Consider the following 13,502-nt stretch of genomic DNA (forward strand, 5'->3'; position numbering starts at 1 on the left):
GCCCGATGCCTCAATAGCTGGCCTGGCCTCTGGTGCATCCCGTGCATGCAGCCAACCACAAGTAACTGCAGTGTGCTCTCTGGCAGTGTCCGATGTCAGCCTGGGAGCAGCACACCACCAAGGAGGCCTCATGGATTGGCCTGGACAGGCCACTGACAGGGGTGGTTATATCAAGATGGCACGATACTGCGCTACTGAATTTATGCCAGGGTCTTAACAGCCCCAAGACGACAAACATCGTGGCTGAGGATTTTAATAAGGCAAACCTCAAGAATTCCTTGTGGAATTTGACCAACATATCCCAGGCCCAGCGCAGAGGGGTGAAGAGAACTGGACTCACTGATCAAAGTCGGCCATATAGCTCAGTCTCGGTTCAGCCAATCAGAACATGTCGCCATATTTCTCATGCCAAGTATAAACAAAGGATGAAACAGGAAGCTCCGGTGACAAGGGAGGTCACACCGCATGCTGGACCGCTCAATCAGAGGCTCCAGGATGTGCTGAGTGATGCAGCCTGGGACATGTTCCTGGACAGCTTTGAATGTGGCGACACTGGACGAGCCCCAAACCCCCCGCAGGACCGTTCACTGTACTACTCACTATACTGCTCACTGTCCTGTTCACTGTACTACTCACTGTACTGCTCACTGTCCTGTTTACAGTACTGTTCACTGTCCTGTTCACTGTCCTGTTCACTGTACTGTTCACTTTACTGTTCTCTGTCCTGTTTACTGTACAGTGAACGGGACAGTGAACCGTCCTGTTCACTGTCCTGTTTACTGTACAGTGAACGGGACAGTGAGAGGTTCACTGTACTTTTCGCTTTACTGTTCACTGTCCTGTTCACTGTGCTGTTCACTGTCCTGTTCACTGTCCGGTTCACTGTACTGTGAACCGGACAATGAACCGTCCTGTTCACTTTACTGTTCACTGTAATGTTTACTGTCCTATTCACTGTAATGTTTACTGTCCTGTTCACTGTACTTTTCACTGTCCTGTTTACTGTACAGTGAAGAGGACAGTGAACGGTCCTGATCACTGTACTGTTAACAACTGTTCGGTGTCCTGTTCACTTTACTGTTCACTGTCCTGTTCACTGTACAGTGAACAGGACAGTGAACCGTCCTGTTCACTATACTTTTCAATTTACTGTTCACTGTCCTGTTCACTGTGCTGTTCACTGTCCTGTTCACTGAACTGTGAACAGGACAGTGAACCGTCCTGTTCACTATACTTTTCACTTTACTGTTCACTGTCCTGTTCACTGTGCTGTTCACTGTCCTGTTCACTATCCTCTGAACAGGACAGTGAACTGTCCTGTTCACTGTACTTTTCATTGTCCTGTTTACTGTACAGTGAACAGGACAGTGAGCGGTCCTGATCACTGTACTGTTAATAACTGTTCGGTGTCCTGTTCAATGTACATTGAACCAGAGTGGTGAGAGCTGAGACGCTCATCAACACTGACTGACCCACACAGGCTCTCAGAGGGTGGGTTCTGAGCCCCCTGCTATGCTCCCACTTCACAGGACGGTTACTCGCTTCAGGAGAACCTATTGCGGACCAGGATCAGACGTTGAATGGTAACTCAGATACACATGCTCCTTTATCAACTTAGACGTCTGAGGAAATGCAGTACAGACTGCCCTGTACATTTAACAATGTTTTTTTGCACAGCAACATCTGTAGATATACCCTCTTTGCTCTTATACTAACTATAATATCTCTGTTGTCTTTATCATTTACTGTCAAATCCCAGTTGAATGACCATTTAAACAATTTCACTAGTTGTACATGTAGGACATTACATGTAGGACTGTACATGTAGGACTATGTGACAAATAAAGACAAGACATGAAACTGGAAACTGTATGTAAATGCTGGCTGGGTGGGGACCATGTTCCCCACCCAGCCAGCGTTTACAGCAAAGATGGCCGCTAGGTGGATAAGGCCCACTGCAACTGCGAACACTTAGGCTTAGAGGAGGATGGTGTTTTGGTTTAACTTGTTATTTTGGTGTCACACCACCCTACAGAAAGTGAAGTCTATTTTAGATTCAGTTTTCTAAATCTAAAAATCAGACATTGAAGACCGCCTTGTATTATCTATATATATATATATTTATATATATACTGTACTCCGGTTCTATATATCCTCAGCATGGCTGCTACCACTCATGCTTCATAGAGGAGCTGTGTTGGACCAACCGTCCCACTGTGTGATGGTCTCTCCTCTGGGACAGGTTATAGAGTGGTTTATGAAAACAGCCCAGTCAGGGGGTGGGCAGTGTGATAGCCCCCCGTCCTCAACATCTCCTCGCATTCTGCCAGGACTCGAAGCCAACCACAATGGCGTAGTAAACAAAAATGTTCAGTCCGAGCGCTTTGCTCTAGCGTTATGTCAAGATGTTTGACGGGCAGTCATCTACCGACCTGCATGCTACCGACCGGTGCTTTCTGGGGGGCTGAAGGTGGGTTTGTGTTGCACTTCTTTTTTAAGTCGGTGATGACAAGCTTGTTGAAATGTTGAGGTGTGACAACAAACCACCCCCACAAGATAACACAGAGTGACGGGACAGCTGAGGGATCACCACTGGGTCTCTAACGCATCTCTTCCCTGGGGATAAGGACGACCCACTGAACACCATCACACACCATGTGTAGTCTTAAAATCACGCTGGGACACAAATGGTGTTTGATAAAATGCAGTTTTTTTCTTTTATTGATATTAAAAATGAAAGTACATGAATTGTGCATTTCGGACATTCTAGCGTGCAGAGGTTAAACAATAAAATACACACAGGCTGAGTGGGTCACTGACACAGAAAAATGTGCCTGCTGCCTCTGAGCAAGGCATCCCTTCATATTCAGTAGCAGGAAATGGTTGACTTAGGACACAAGGGTCGCCTGCTCGATCTTTACATAATAACAGTGAATGAATGCAGTCCTAGAAGGAATCATATCTTCCAATAAAATATAAATCATCTTTTGTGATCGCTGTCCTGGAATTCCATTTAATTGAGAAAATAATAATATTAATAATTATTATATAATAATTGCAATGCTTTTGATACACAACTGATGTAGAATATTTAAATAGGCAGGAAGCGGGCTATTTTGAATTGCCTTTTAGATGTTTGTTCGGATACTTCTCTCCTCTCTTACTGATGTTCTCAATCCACTTAATCCGTACGCTGTCAAACAATAACGATTTTAGGACGCACTGACCTTGTCTGTGGCATGTCCCAGGCCGCTGCTGTCTCTACATCAGACAGCAAGGGGTTTATGACCATATATGGACTAACGTTCTATCAGCACACCTCTCTCTCCACACCTCTCAAGACACTCCATCGCTGGAGGCGGACTTCATCATAAGGGTTTTAATGTTTCAGTTAATGTCTGATAGGGGCCTTCATCATCAGATGCGTAACATAGGTGGATTCTCTTGGGATATAAGAAGGATATTTGAGCCTCTTTAAACTGAATATAGACATCATATAACCTTTAAGGTATGACCTAATGGGGTGAACGCGGGACCGATAAGGGGGCATGAGGCTATACCAGATTGGAAGGGAGGTGTAAATGATCCATAACTGAATGATGGAAAGATCATTCCCCGGTCTTATAACGTTACGGCCACAATGTCTAGCCAAAGGGACGTGAAGTTTTCTTCATCGCTGTGTTTCTCGGTCCAGACACTGATGGTCAAAGCTGGACACCAAATGGCAGTCGATAGAATGTTGACCGAGGGAGTTGATTGTTAGATGAGAAGAGACCATGCACATTCACAGAGATATGATTTAATAAAGGACCAGTCGTTCCACTCCCATCCATTCTGAAGTGGCTTTAAAACATAGTGGGTTGAGTACAATCAATGAAGATTTGTTCAGTCGGTCATGATTGTGTTTCTTTAAATGGAGACTTTTATCAAACGTATGAATGCTCCGGGGAACAGGTTCAAACATATGTTGGGTAGGAAAAGACAAGAGACACACCGAGATATCGTTATCTTACAACCAAGGAAATCACGCTAGAGAAACTCTCTTTCCCTTTTATTTTATTTTTTCAAAGTCACAGCCAATCAGATGGCTGCCTCAGATTTTCTGATGTCTCGTTATCCAAGCGATTCTATGGCCCTTCATGTGTTCGGGGGACACAGGTCTGGCTAAGTGAGAATATTTAACAGACAACCATGGTTTCTGAATGTCCATGCAAACCAGAATATTTGGAGTATGTGCCTAATTGGGTGATATGGTGACATACCTATGCAATCGTGGCTACGAAGCTGTTAAAATATTGATTTAAAGTAATGTCAAATGAAAACGAAAAAAAAGAAAGGTATTTTTGGTACAAAGCATCTAAAAAAAGCATGACGACTCCAATTGGAAGAAAGAGATCATTACAAAATAAATCCGCATCAGTGCTACGTATATTATTTGGACCAATTTTTCAAATATATTTTATAACAAAATAAATAATGCCTTTATACAGTGCCCTTGTTTGTATTTCAACAAACAAACAAAAAGCTTGGCGGCTCATTACGCAAGGATACACCTCAGACTAAAGGAAAATACCACAACGTCCCTGGAAACTTATTATATATCTATATATTTATATATATATATATATGTATATATATATATATTCAAGTATTTGTTTTCAGGCAAAAGCATGTGAATACTACTGATATACAATACAACAAAAAGGTTAGTTGACATTATTGCTGTTTTTTCCCTTTGAATTTAAATGTTGTGCCTTCTTTTCTCTGTAAAATAACATAACGTAACCTATGCTAACAGGAATGTCACGGTACCAGAATCGGACAGTTTTGCTTTTTTTTTTTCTTGAAACGTTGATATGAAAAGAAAACTGAAAAATAAAATTAAAATATGATCATCATTATCCCACTCAGTCGGTGTCCAAAACATTTTACTTACTGCCACGGCAGTCAGCAAAACCATGGCAAACAGGAAGTTCGTTCCAAAAACTTTAGTACTGTCCCAGTCCAGGCAGTCCACCATGTCCATTCCTTCGCTCCGGTCCCTGTCCAGGAACCTCAGAAGGTTACTCGCCTGACAATTACACCAGCGAGCCAGGGACGAGTAGCCGCAAGCACGCGCTGTTAGCCTGACGCTAACACAGCCCAGGGCTCAGTGACACTTCCCCTCACGTTGCCACTGCCAAGAGGCACCAGCAAATCCTTTATTTTCCTCTTTTTAAAAGTCAGACTTTCCTTAAAACGGAAAGTTTTAAGATCCAAAGAAAAAAAACGTGCTTTTTCAACCTCTTCTTCTTTGAGTCCATTCCCAAAGCTAGCACCATGACATTTTTTTAAGCTACACGTTCATTGTTCATAAAAAAATAGTGCCTTTTTTTCTATACTTTGACGTATTCCGTGGCAATGTGCAATTTGCAGACTCTTTTCTGCTTCTTGTTTGTGATTAAAAGGTGCTGGAACAGGAATCTAATTTTACAAAATAATTCCTTACAGTGTGGAAGTCCTTTTATAGTTAAGAGGTGCAAACTAATAAGAAAAGAACTATCAGAGGTGTTCTTATGCCTCAGGGAAGCCTGGTGGAATGGATTCTTTCATGCATGCCGCTCTTCACGTCCTCTTCCTCAGGGACAAAACACATTCCTCCAGTGCCGCCTCTGACACTGTCTCTTTCAGCTCCTCGTCTCCCTTTTCTCTCCGTCTCACTTAAGGATCCACCTGGATTGCATCGGCCGAATCTGTAACTTTTTGTTCATTTGTGTGTGCTTTTTGTGTCAGTGATTAAAAGAGAGGGGAGCGAGAGTTGAGAGAGAGATGGAGAAAAATGGAGAGATTGTTGAGAGAGAGAGAGAGAGAGAGAGAGAGAGAGAGAGAGAGACAGAGCGAGAGAGAAAGAGAGAGACAGAGCGAGAGAGAGTAAAGAGGGAGAAAAATATCGAAAGAGAGGTGAGAGAGAGATAGGAAAAGAGACAGAGAGAGTTGAGCGGTGGAGAGAGAGTTGAGTGAGAAAGATAAGAGGCAGTATGTGAAGGTATGTTTGTGTGCGGGTTCAAAAAGTTTTTTTTGCGGGAGGTGGTCGGGTGGTGTGGGCATCAGAGAGGGGGTCAAGGGGTCAAGAAGTACTAGATGAGCGCTGTATGGGGGTGGTGGGGTAGTATGATGGTGGGCTCGAACAGGGCAGAGGAGGTCAAAGAGGACTGCCACAAAAATGACGTCAAGAGACAAAGCTATAATCCCCCTCGTCTTGTGTTGTTCTTTTCTCTTCCTCATCCAAACTCTTGTCTGTGCATACTCTGGGCGGGCGGCGGCTCATTTGTGGCTGACGTAGTTGTCCGTTGAGAGCAGGACGGGGGGCAGCTTGCCGGGGAGGCTGATGAGCGGTCGGTGGGTCTGCTCCTGGGCCTTGGCCCTCGCCTTCTCCGCCTGCCGCCGGAACTTCCTGGCCTTCAAGATGGCGGGGATACCCCTCCTGAGCCGCTGGGCCGCCTTCCTGTCCCACACGGCGTAGGAGGACAGCTTGTTGTTCACGTGTTGCTTCTTCTGCACTTCCTGTTGGGCGGGGGAGGGACAGGGAGGGGGGGAGGTCAATGGAAAAACACAAGGTCAGTACTTCTAATACATTGAAGACATTGTAGTTTCAATGGAGTTACAGCAATGGCAATAGTGGGTAGGAAAGGAGGAAGAAAGATATTTCATGTTAGAAGATGTCGGGGCATCAAATGGGAGCGTTCAATGTCATCATGTGGGCCCAGTATGGAGCCACTCACTGCCCCGCTCTTGTTTTGATTGCCCAGACTGAGAGGAGCTGTCGTTATCATCAGACTGCACCCCTCCCCATATGCTTAAGAGGAACTAGTCATTGTTCACACTAATCAGGTAACACCCCTCCCCAGACACACACACACACACACACACACACACACACACACACACACACACACACACACACACACACACACACACACACACACACACACACACACACACACACACACACACACACACACACACACTAACACACACACAGATTCCCCCCCCCACTAAAACAAATAACAAAATCAACCCTCCCTATCATCCCCCCTTTGAAAACCGATGTCTGAGTTAAGTATCAGGAGTTTCTCTGTGGCACCGCCAGAGGCTGAGACTCACTTAATGCGCCAATAGCCTGATCTGAATAGCTTGTTGTTGTGCGGTGTCTTTAGAGGGGTATTCACCCCCCACCCCCTCCCTCCCTCACCCCCTCCCCCGCCTGACTTCCTCCGCTTTAGAGGACACAAACAGCTGGCCTACAGGACAAGCCTTGGGGAAACGTTGGGGACATGTTTGGGACATGTGTGGGACCTGTTTGGGCCAGATTCTGGTCCACAGTGGTCCTCCTGACCCGCGGGCTCCTCTGCTACTCACACATCTCCTGCTTTGAGCTCTGATGCTATGGAGAACCAGTGCACAGCTGAGGGCCATTAATCGACCGTTTTAGAAAAAATAGTGACATCTGGTTTTGATCAGGTTTGGGAAATGGACAGAGGGAATGTGCAGTCATCCCTTTTTTGTATTTGTTTTTTGGAAGGTTTAAAACAGATGCGTACAGAGTTTGACTTTGAATACTACGGTAATATCTGGTAGTCTCACGCCGGGTTAATCGGGTCGGCCCCATAACTGATAATGCGTGGCATTTTTAGGGAACTCAGTGTTCTGTGTCTCATGTTCCTACACCTGGAACATGTTGTTTTGTAACAGAGAATCATTCCCACAGACTTGAACACAAACAAACCCACACACACAACACACACACCCATGCACACACTTGCTGACTGTGTGGGACAGCACCACTATACTGACATTACCTGACGACAATGTGCTGTGAAAGTCTGAGCACTTTCCACCTCTGTCAGCACGTCTGTCAGGAGATACTTGCTTACCGTCCACTACTCATCAAGATAACCTGGCTTCAGATAAACTGTTCCCATTGGCTAGGACATAGGGGCCTCCCAGGCAGCGCGCCACCATATGTGTTTGTGGGTGCATGCATCTTTGTCTGTGAGTGTCAAGTGCGTGTGTGTGCATGTGTGTGTGTGTGTGTGTGTGTGTGTGTGTGTGTGTGTGTGTGTGTGTGTGTGCCTTTTCTCCTGCATTTTATTGTATGTTTGTGCGTGTGTGTGCGTGCGTGTATGCATGCGTGCGTGCATATGTGTCCATGGGTTGGGCTATGTACATGCGTGCATGCATACGTATGTGTGTGTTTGTGTGTGTGTATCGTGTGTACATGTATGCATGCCTGTTCCAATCATCTGTGCACTTAGAGACACAGATGATTGGAAGATGGAGGGAGAAGAAAGAGTGGAGGTGGTGGAGGAGGTGCTGGTGCTGCTGGCATCTACCTGCTTCAGTGGGGGCATCATGGGGATGCCCTGTAGGGCGCTGGCGGAGACGTCCCGCTCCGACTTGGCTGGCTTTGCGCAGTACTGCTCCAGCAAGTTGAGGTCGCAGCTCCGGAAGCAGCACTCCTCCACGATGCCTCGGTTCTGGGTGCGCCGGCTGCTCGTCCGGCTCGTTGGCCGACCTGGAGGGAGGGAGGGAGAGGTGGGAGAGAGAGGGAGGGAGACGAGGGAGAATCAAAAGGAACAACACGGTTAGCCCAGGAACATAGCAAACAGAGATGGGGTAATAATGTCTTGATGGGGGCTAGACGGCGGGGGGATGTGGAGCTGCTGTTGTTGTGATCTCTCTGGATTAAAGTGAGGCTCCATTAAACAAAGAGGATCAAAGGAAATCTGTGGGCCCACTGCAACAAATTATGTGTTTTTACAGACTTATCTGATTAGTGAAGACCCTCCTGTGGCACAGCGCCGGGTGAGGGGCGAGGGAGGACCGGACCCCCAGAGATACCCCGAACCCTAACCTAACCCCTAACCCTAACCTAACCCTAACACACTCAAACTAATCCAAACCATCCAAACCAGAATTTTATCAATGGAGGTAAGCTGAGGGAGGACGGAAAGGATGCAATTAGGAGGGAGAGGGAGAGAGAGAGAGAGAGAGAGAGAGAGAGAGAGAGAGAGAGAGAGAGAGAGAGAGAGAGAGAGAGAGAGAGAGAGAGAGAGAGAGAGAAATACAGAAAAACTGATCCAATAGAAGCAAAGTGTATGTGAGACGAAGAGGAGTGCTGGGTGTGAGAGGAAGGAAGGAGTGGGAGGAGGAAAGGTGAAAGTTAGGATGCAGCCCGGGAGATACTGGGCCATCAATAAAGCACTGGGCCCATACACATATATGGAGAGAGAGACAGAGAGACAGAGACAGAGAGACAGAGAGAAAGAGAGAGCCAGAGAGAGAGAGAGAGAGAGAGAGAGGGAAAGAGAGAGAGAGAGAGCGAGAGAGCGAGAGAGAGAGAGAGAGAGAGAGAGAGAGAGAGAGAGAGAGAGAGAGAGAGAGAGAGAGAGAAAGAGATGGGGGGGGAACGTTATTGCAGGAAAGGAAAGATAATGGAGACAAAAAGAAAAGAACGAGAGTGGAGTGACGGGGGAGCTAGGGGGGAGGGGGAGGAGAGAGGATAACAATGTTGGCTAAAAGCAGTAAACAATATTTTAGGCTGGGATCAAGAGAGGGCTGGAAGCACAGAGTGAGTCTATGTCAGAAAAGCACACAAAGGATTTAGCCTTCAAGATGAAAAGCGATGGATAGGCTGAGGGTCCTGCCAGCGGAGGCTCTGGTCACAAGGATGATGTCATGCACAAAATGCTGCTCCCCAGATTACTTCAGAAACCATGTTTCGTTCCTCTTGGGGGACAGTGGGTGCTGAGGAGACGGGCATGCCTTTTGGGGTGCTATTACCCTTCTCCCCCTCCCCCCCCCGGCGGAATGCACTAGTAAACAAGTGGGCCATTGTGTTGCATTGAGTCGTGTGTGCCTTCTCTGCTCGCTGTCCTTTCATATGCAATCAGAGGTATGGGCCCGGGGCCCGGGGCCGGGGCCCGGGGACCCGGCTGGAGCGACAGAAAGCGCCTTCTCAGCAGCAACCAAGGGAGAGCTGGTCTTGAGACAGAACACAGCTGGCCACAATATCTCCTTCTGCCCCCCCCCCCCCTTCCCCATGACTCTCTTTCCTACTCTCTACTGGGCGAAAAGGAGAAGTGTGTGTGTGTGTGTGTGTGTGTGTGTGTGTGTGTGTGTGTGTGTGTGTGTGTGTGTGTGTGTGTGTGTGTGTGTGTGTGTGTGTGTGTGTGTGTGTGTGTGTGTGTGTGTGTGTGTGTGTGTGTGTGTGTGTGTGAGCGTGCATGTGTATGAGCAAAGAGCGAACAAACATCAAACATGCGAAGCCGCTCTCTGTGTGGCCGAACCGTTTGCACTGTTGGGGACTCGCAGTCTTTAAACGAAATGCAAAGAGGTTTTGAAAGAGATTAAAGTGGCAACTTACTGAAATAGAATCCTCGGTCTTCGCAGACGAACTGCAGAGCGTCCACCAGCTCTCCTCCGCACAGAGTTTCTGCCGAGGCCCCTTGGAAGATGTACAGCGTCATGGCCAGGGCGAAGACCAACGCGCTGCTGGACGAGAACATCTTCTTCACCTGCACACACACACACACACATACACATGCATTCATCCACCATGTCATCATACGTTGCTCTACCGAGTAACCATGCATAAAATAAAGAACACGTTTTTACATTTTACAAGTTAAAAAAGAACAGCACAACGTCCGCTTGGTTTAATGTGAATTATAGACTCAACAATGAGACCAATGCAACGCGTCTGGTGCGTAACGATAATACGCTCCGGCACAAGCATCTTGATCATGATTCACTCATTAATACATTAGTATTACTCATTAATACATGATCATCTAGAGGTTATCAGCTGTCCTATCTCCGCTACAAGAAGAATCAGCCTCCTGCATGGGACCTTCGCTTTCTTTTAACTGCTCAACTTGGAGAAAATGGCGCAGCAGGCATATCTGTCTGTCAGCGACTCTTACACAATTGTTCACAATAAGTTGCGATACCGGTCGGTCAATGATGAACCCTGAGCCCCTGACCCGTCGCCCCCTATCTGTGGTCCCGGAGTTCAGCTGACGTCCCACCGACACCGTCCCGCTGGGACCACCGTGTCCGTGACCTGGCATACCCTCCACCTTCACCAGATTCCTGTTGCACATACAGCCCGAAAAAACTAAATCTCCTTCAAATAAAAAATCCTACACATGCAGCAAAGGTTTAGCGTAAGAAAAAGAAAAGATGTGGTCGAGGAACTGAGCTGATAAAACAAGTCTGTCCATCAGGAGCGTATGAACGCAGAGTAGGCTAGTGTTCGTCCTGATCGTCCCAAATTACCGTCATTATGCTCCTCTCGGTTCTTCGGCAGGTGTGGCACACTGAGAGAGGTCCGTTTCTTTGCTGGGTCTCCATGTCAGAGGGAAGGAACGAGTAGACGTTGCGCGTTTTTTGGCTTGAGGAAAATGTTGTTTTTTTTGCAGGTGAATAAGTTCCCCCAGTGTGTGAGTCTACAGAGGTGGTGTGTGAGATGCTGTCCCGAAGACAAGGCGACAGGCAAAAGTTCTGAGGGACAACTGTTATATAGAAAACACGCCTCTCCGGACCTCCCTCTCCTTGGCCCCTCCTCTACAGAAAAAAAATAAAAAAGATGGTCCAGTCAGGTTTGTGTTCAGAGAGAATGAGCAGGAGGCGAGGAGAGACTTGGACGGACCAGACTCACCGAATGAGTAACAATTCCACGTCGTACTTTGATCCTTTACGCATTGTCCCAGAGCCATTACGCGCGGCGTCTCCGGGAGGATGCGCCTTGGGAACGCAGAGTGCCCCACGCGTCACTGGACTCCGCCCACATGAAACTTAGTGTCCAACATGTCTCACCATGTTCCACCAGCTCTGCTCTGACTCACGTTTGGACAGATTTTACCGTCATTCAAATGTCGTTTTCACTTAGTAAACGTGTAAGCCTCAATGACACATACGTTATTGTTAGACCAGCATTCAAACCAATCATCACATGCGTCTCATGGTGGTCAAGGTTTCCTCCAGATGAAGAGCTCCAACCAAACACAAATCAGTCCAAATTATAACTAAATTATTGAATGATTGCTCCACTAATTCACCATTGTTTCTCACGGGCTCAGAGGAAGGTATTGTGGACCATTGTAGGCCTGTTCGAATATAGCTGGTCACGAAGGTTGGTGGACCAAGCGAGTTCTTTAGGATGAGATGATGATCAAATCAGACAAATAGAGAGACAGGCAGGCAGACAGACAGACAGTTCAGTATTTAGTGAAAACACCTCCCTGCATCACTAATGGTTCATTATTCCTACATACGTAACTTACATGCGTGCTATATGAACTGCCTTTACTTTTGTGCTTTAACCGTTTCTCTATCAAGAGGATGGTTGAGGTTCAGTGACCTCCGGCTGACACCTAGCGGCCACTATAGGAACAACAGTGCATGTGAGAAAAACAGGCCTACAGACACAGGATGGGAATGGGTTTGATCGAGGTAAGATGTGCATTGTTGCATATTGCAGAACCAACATGCGTCGACCCAAGGTAAGGACTGTCGCTCTTCTCAACAATTACTCCCAGAAAGTCCCAAAGAAGTATGTTTATAAAACAATTCCTTATTTTTGATTAGGCCTACTTTATTGTTTGTGTATCATTCCTCAAGATATTTGTCTAGGTTGGGCAAAAAAACATACATGTGGTATAATATAACATGTGGTGGAATATAAACAATACAAATAGTGTCAGTAGCAGAGTGCTGAAAAAAAGCTCACAGAAGGCATACATAAGCAAGACACCCTAACCATGGTTAAGAATGATATATTCTGAGATACTGATTGATGTGTAGAATTGGATAAATATAACCACCTGCACTTGAATCAAGTTATAATTACCCTCTACTAAGTGAGATTGTGATTAAAAATACGCTAAATAGAGAGACTATGGTAATGAGCCGCGGTAACTTTATTTGGTCTATTGTGCATTGTTGTTGCACGGCATTATGACCTCCGCATCTATCAGATCAACAGGAAGTCCAACCGTGTACTGCTGAACAGCGAACTCTAGTGGCATAATGTGTAAATGCATTGGTCGATTACTGTGAGAAGATATTTCCATTTTTTTCATTTCTGTAAGTATTCCAAATACATATGCAATCATGGAGACCTGCAGAAAATATTAATTATATTTCTATATCATATACCGTTTATCTGGAAATATAAAGTCATATATGTTGAATACTTTTTCATCGGGTTTTGAAAGCAGATTGCTATTATTCATTTCGGGTTCTTGGCGAAAAACTTTTTGGCTTTGTCAAAAACGATTGACAATAAAGTTATTTCCCTTCATTTTTTATTACACATTGACATTGGATAACACAGATTTCAACTTTTGAAATTGAACAAACATTGCAAGCAGTTAAATTCCCAACTCAACAAAAGCATTTTAACTACAGCCGTTTTTCTTTTAAATGAACTCATCATAATTAAAAGGTATATTTTGTTT

General features: G+C 45.9%; 1 protein-coding gene across 1 annotated transcript; it reads right to left on the minus strand.

Annotated features, from left to right (window-relative positions):
• Positions 1-2,670: 2,670 nt before the first annotated feature.
• igf2b (insulin-like growth factor 2b) lies at positions 2,671-11,599 on the minus strand. Its single transcript, XM_056598676.1, has 4 exons — positions 11,320-11,599; positions 10,406-10,556; positions 8,373-8,554; positions 2,671-6,543 (listed from the first exon to the last, which is right to left on the minus strand). The coding sequence occupies exons 1-4, from the start codon at positions 11,392-11,394 to the stop codon at positions 6,304-6,306; spliced, it is 648 nt and encodes a 215-aa protein (XP_056454651.1). The 5' UTR covers positions 11,395-11,599; the 3' UTR covers positions 2,671-6,303.
• Positions 11,600-13,502: the final 1,903 nt, after the last annotated feature.

This window comes from Gadus chalcogrammus, chromosome 9 (genome assembly GCF_026213295.1).
Source record: "Gadus chalcogrammus isolate NIFS_2021 chromosome 9, NIFS_Gcha_1.0, whole genome shotgun sequence".
Lineage (NCBI taxonomy): Eukaryota > Metazoa > Chordata > Actinopteri > Gadiformes > Gadidae > Gadus > Gadus chalcogrammus.

What these genes read in the sequence shown, in the direction of transcription:
- igf2b (XM_056598676.1), bottom strand. Translation starts at nt 11,394, where the DNA reads ATGGAGACCCAGCAAAGAAACGGACCTCTCTCAGTGTGCCACACCTGC. An exon ending in CCGAGAGGAGCATAATGACG is followed by an intron (nt 10,557 to 11,319) that starts GTAATTTGGGAC and finishes GTGTGTGTGCAG; the next exon opens with GTGAAGAAGATGTTCTCGTC. An exon ending in TGATGCCCCCACTGAAGCAG is followed by an intron (nt 6,544 to 8,372) that starts GTAGATGCCAGC and finishes CCCGCCCAACAG; the next exon opens with GAAGTGCAGAAGAAGCAACA.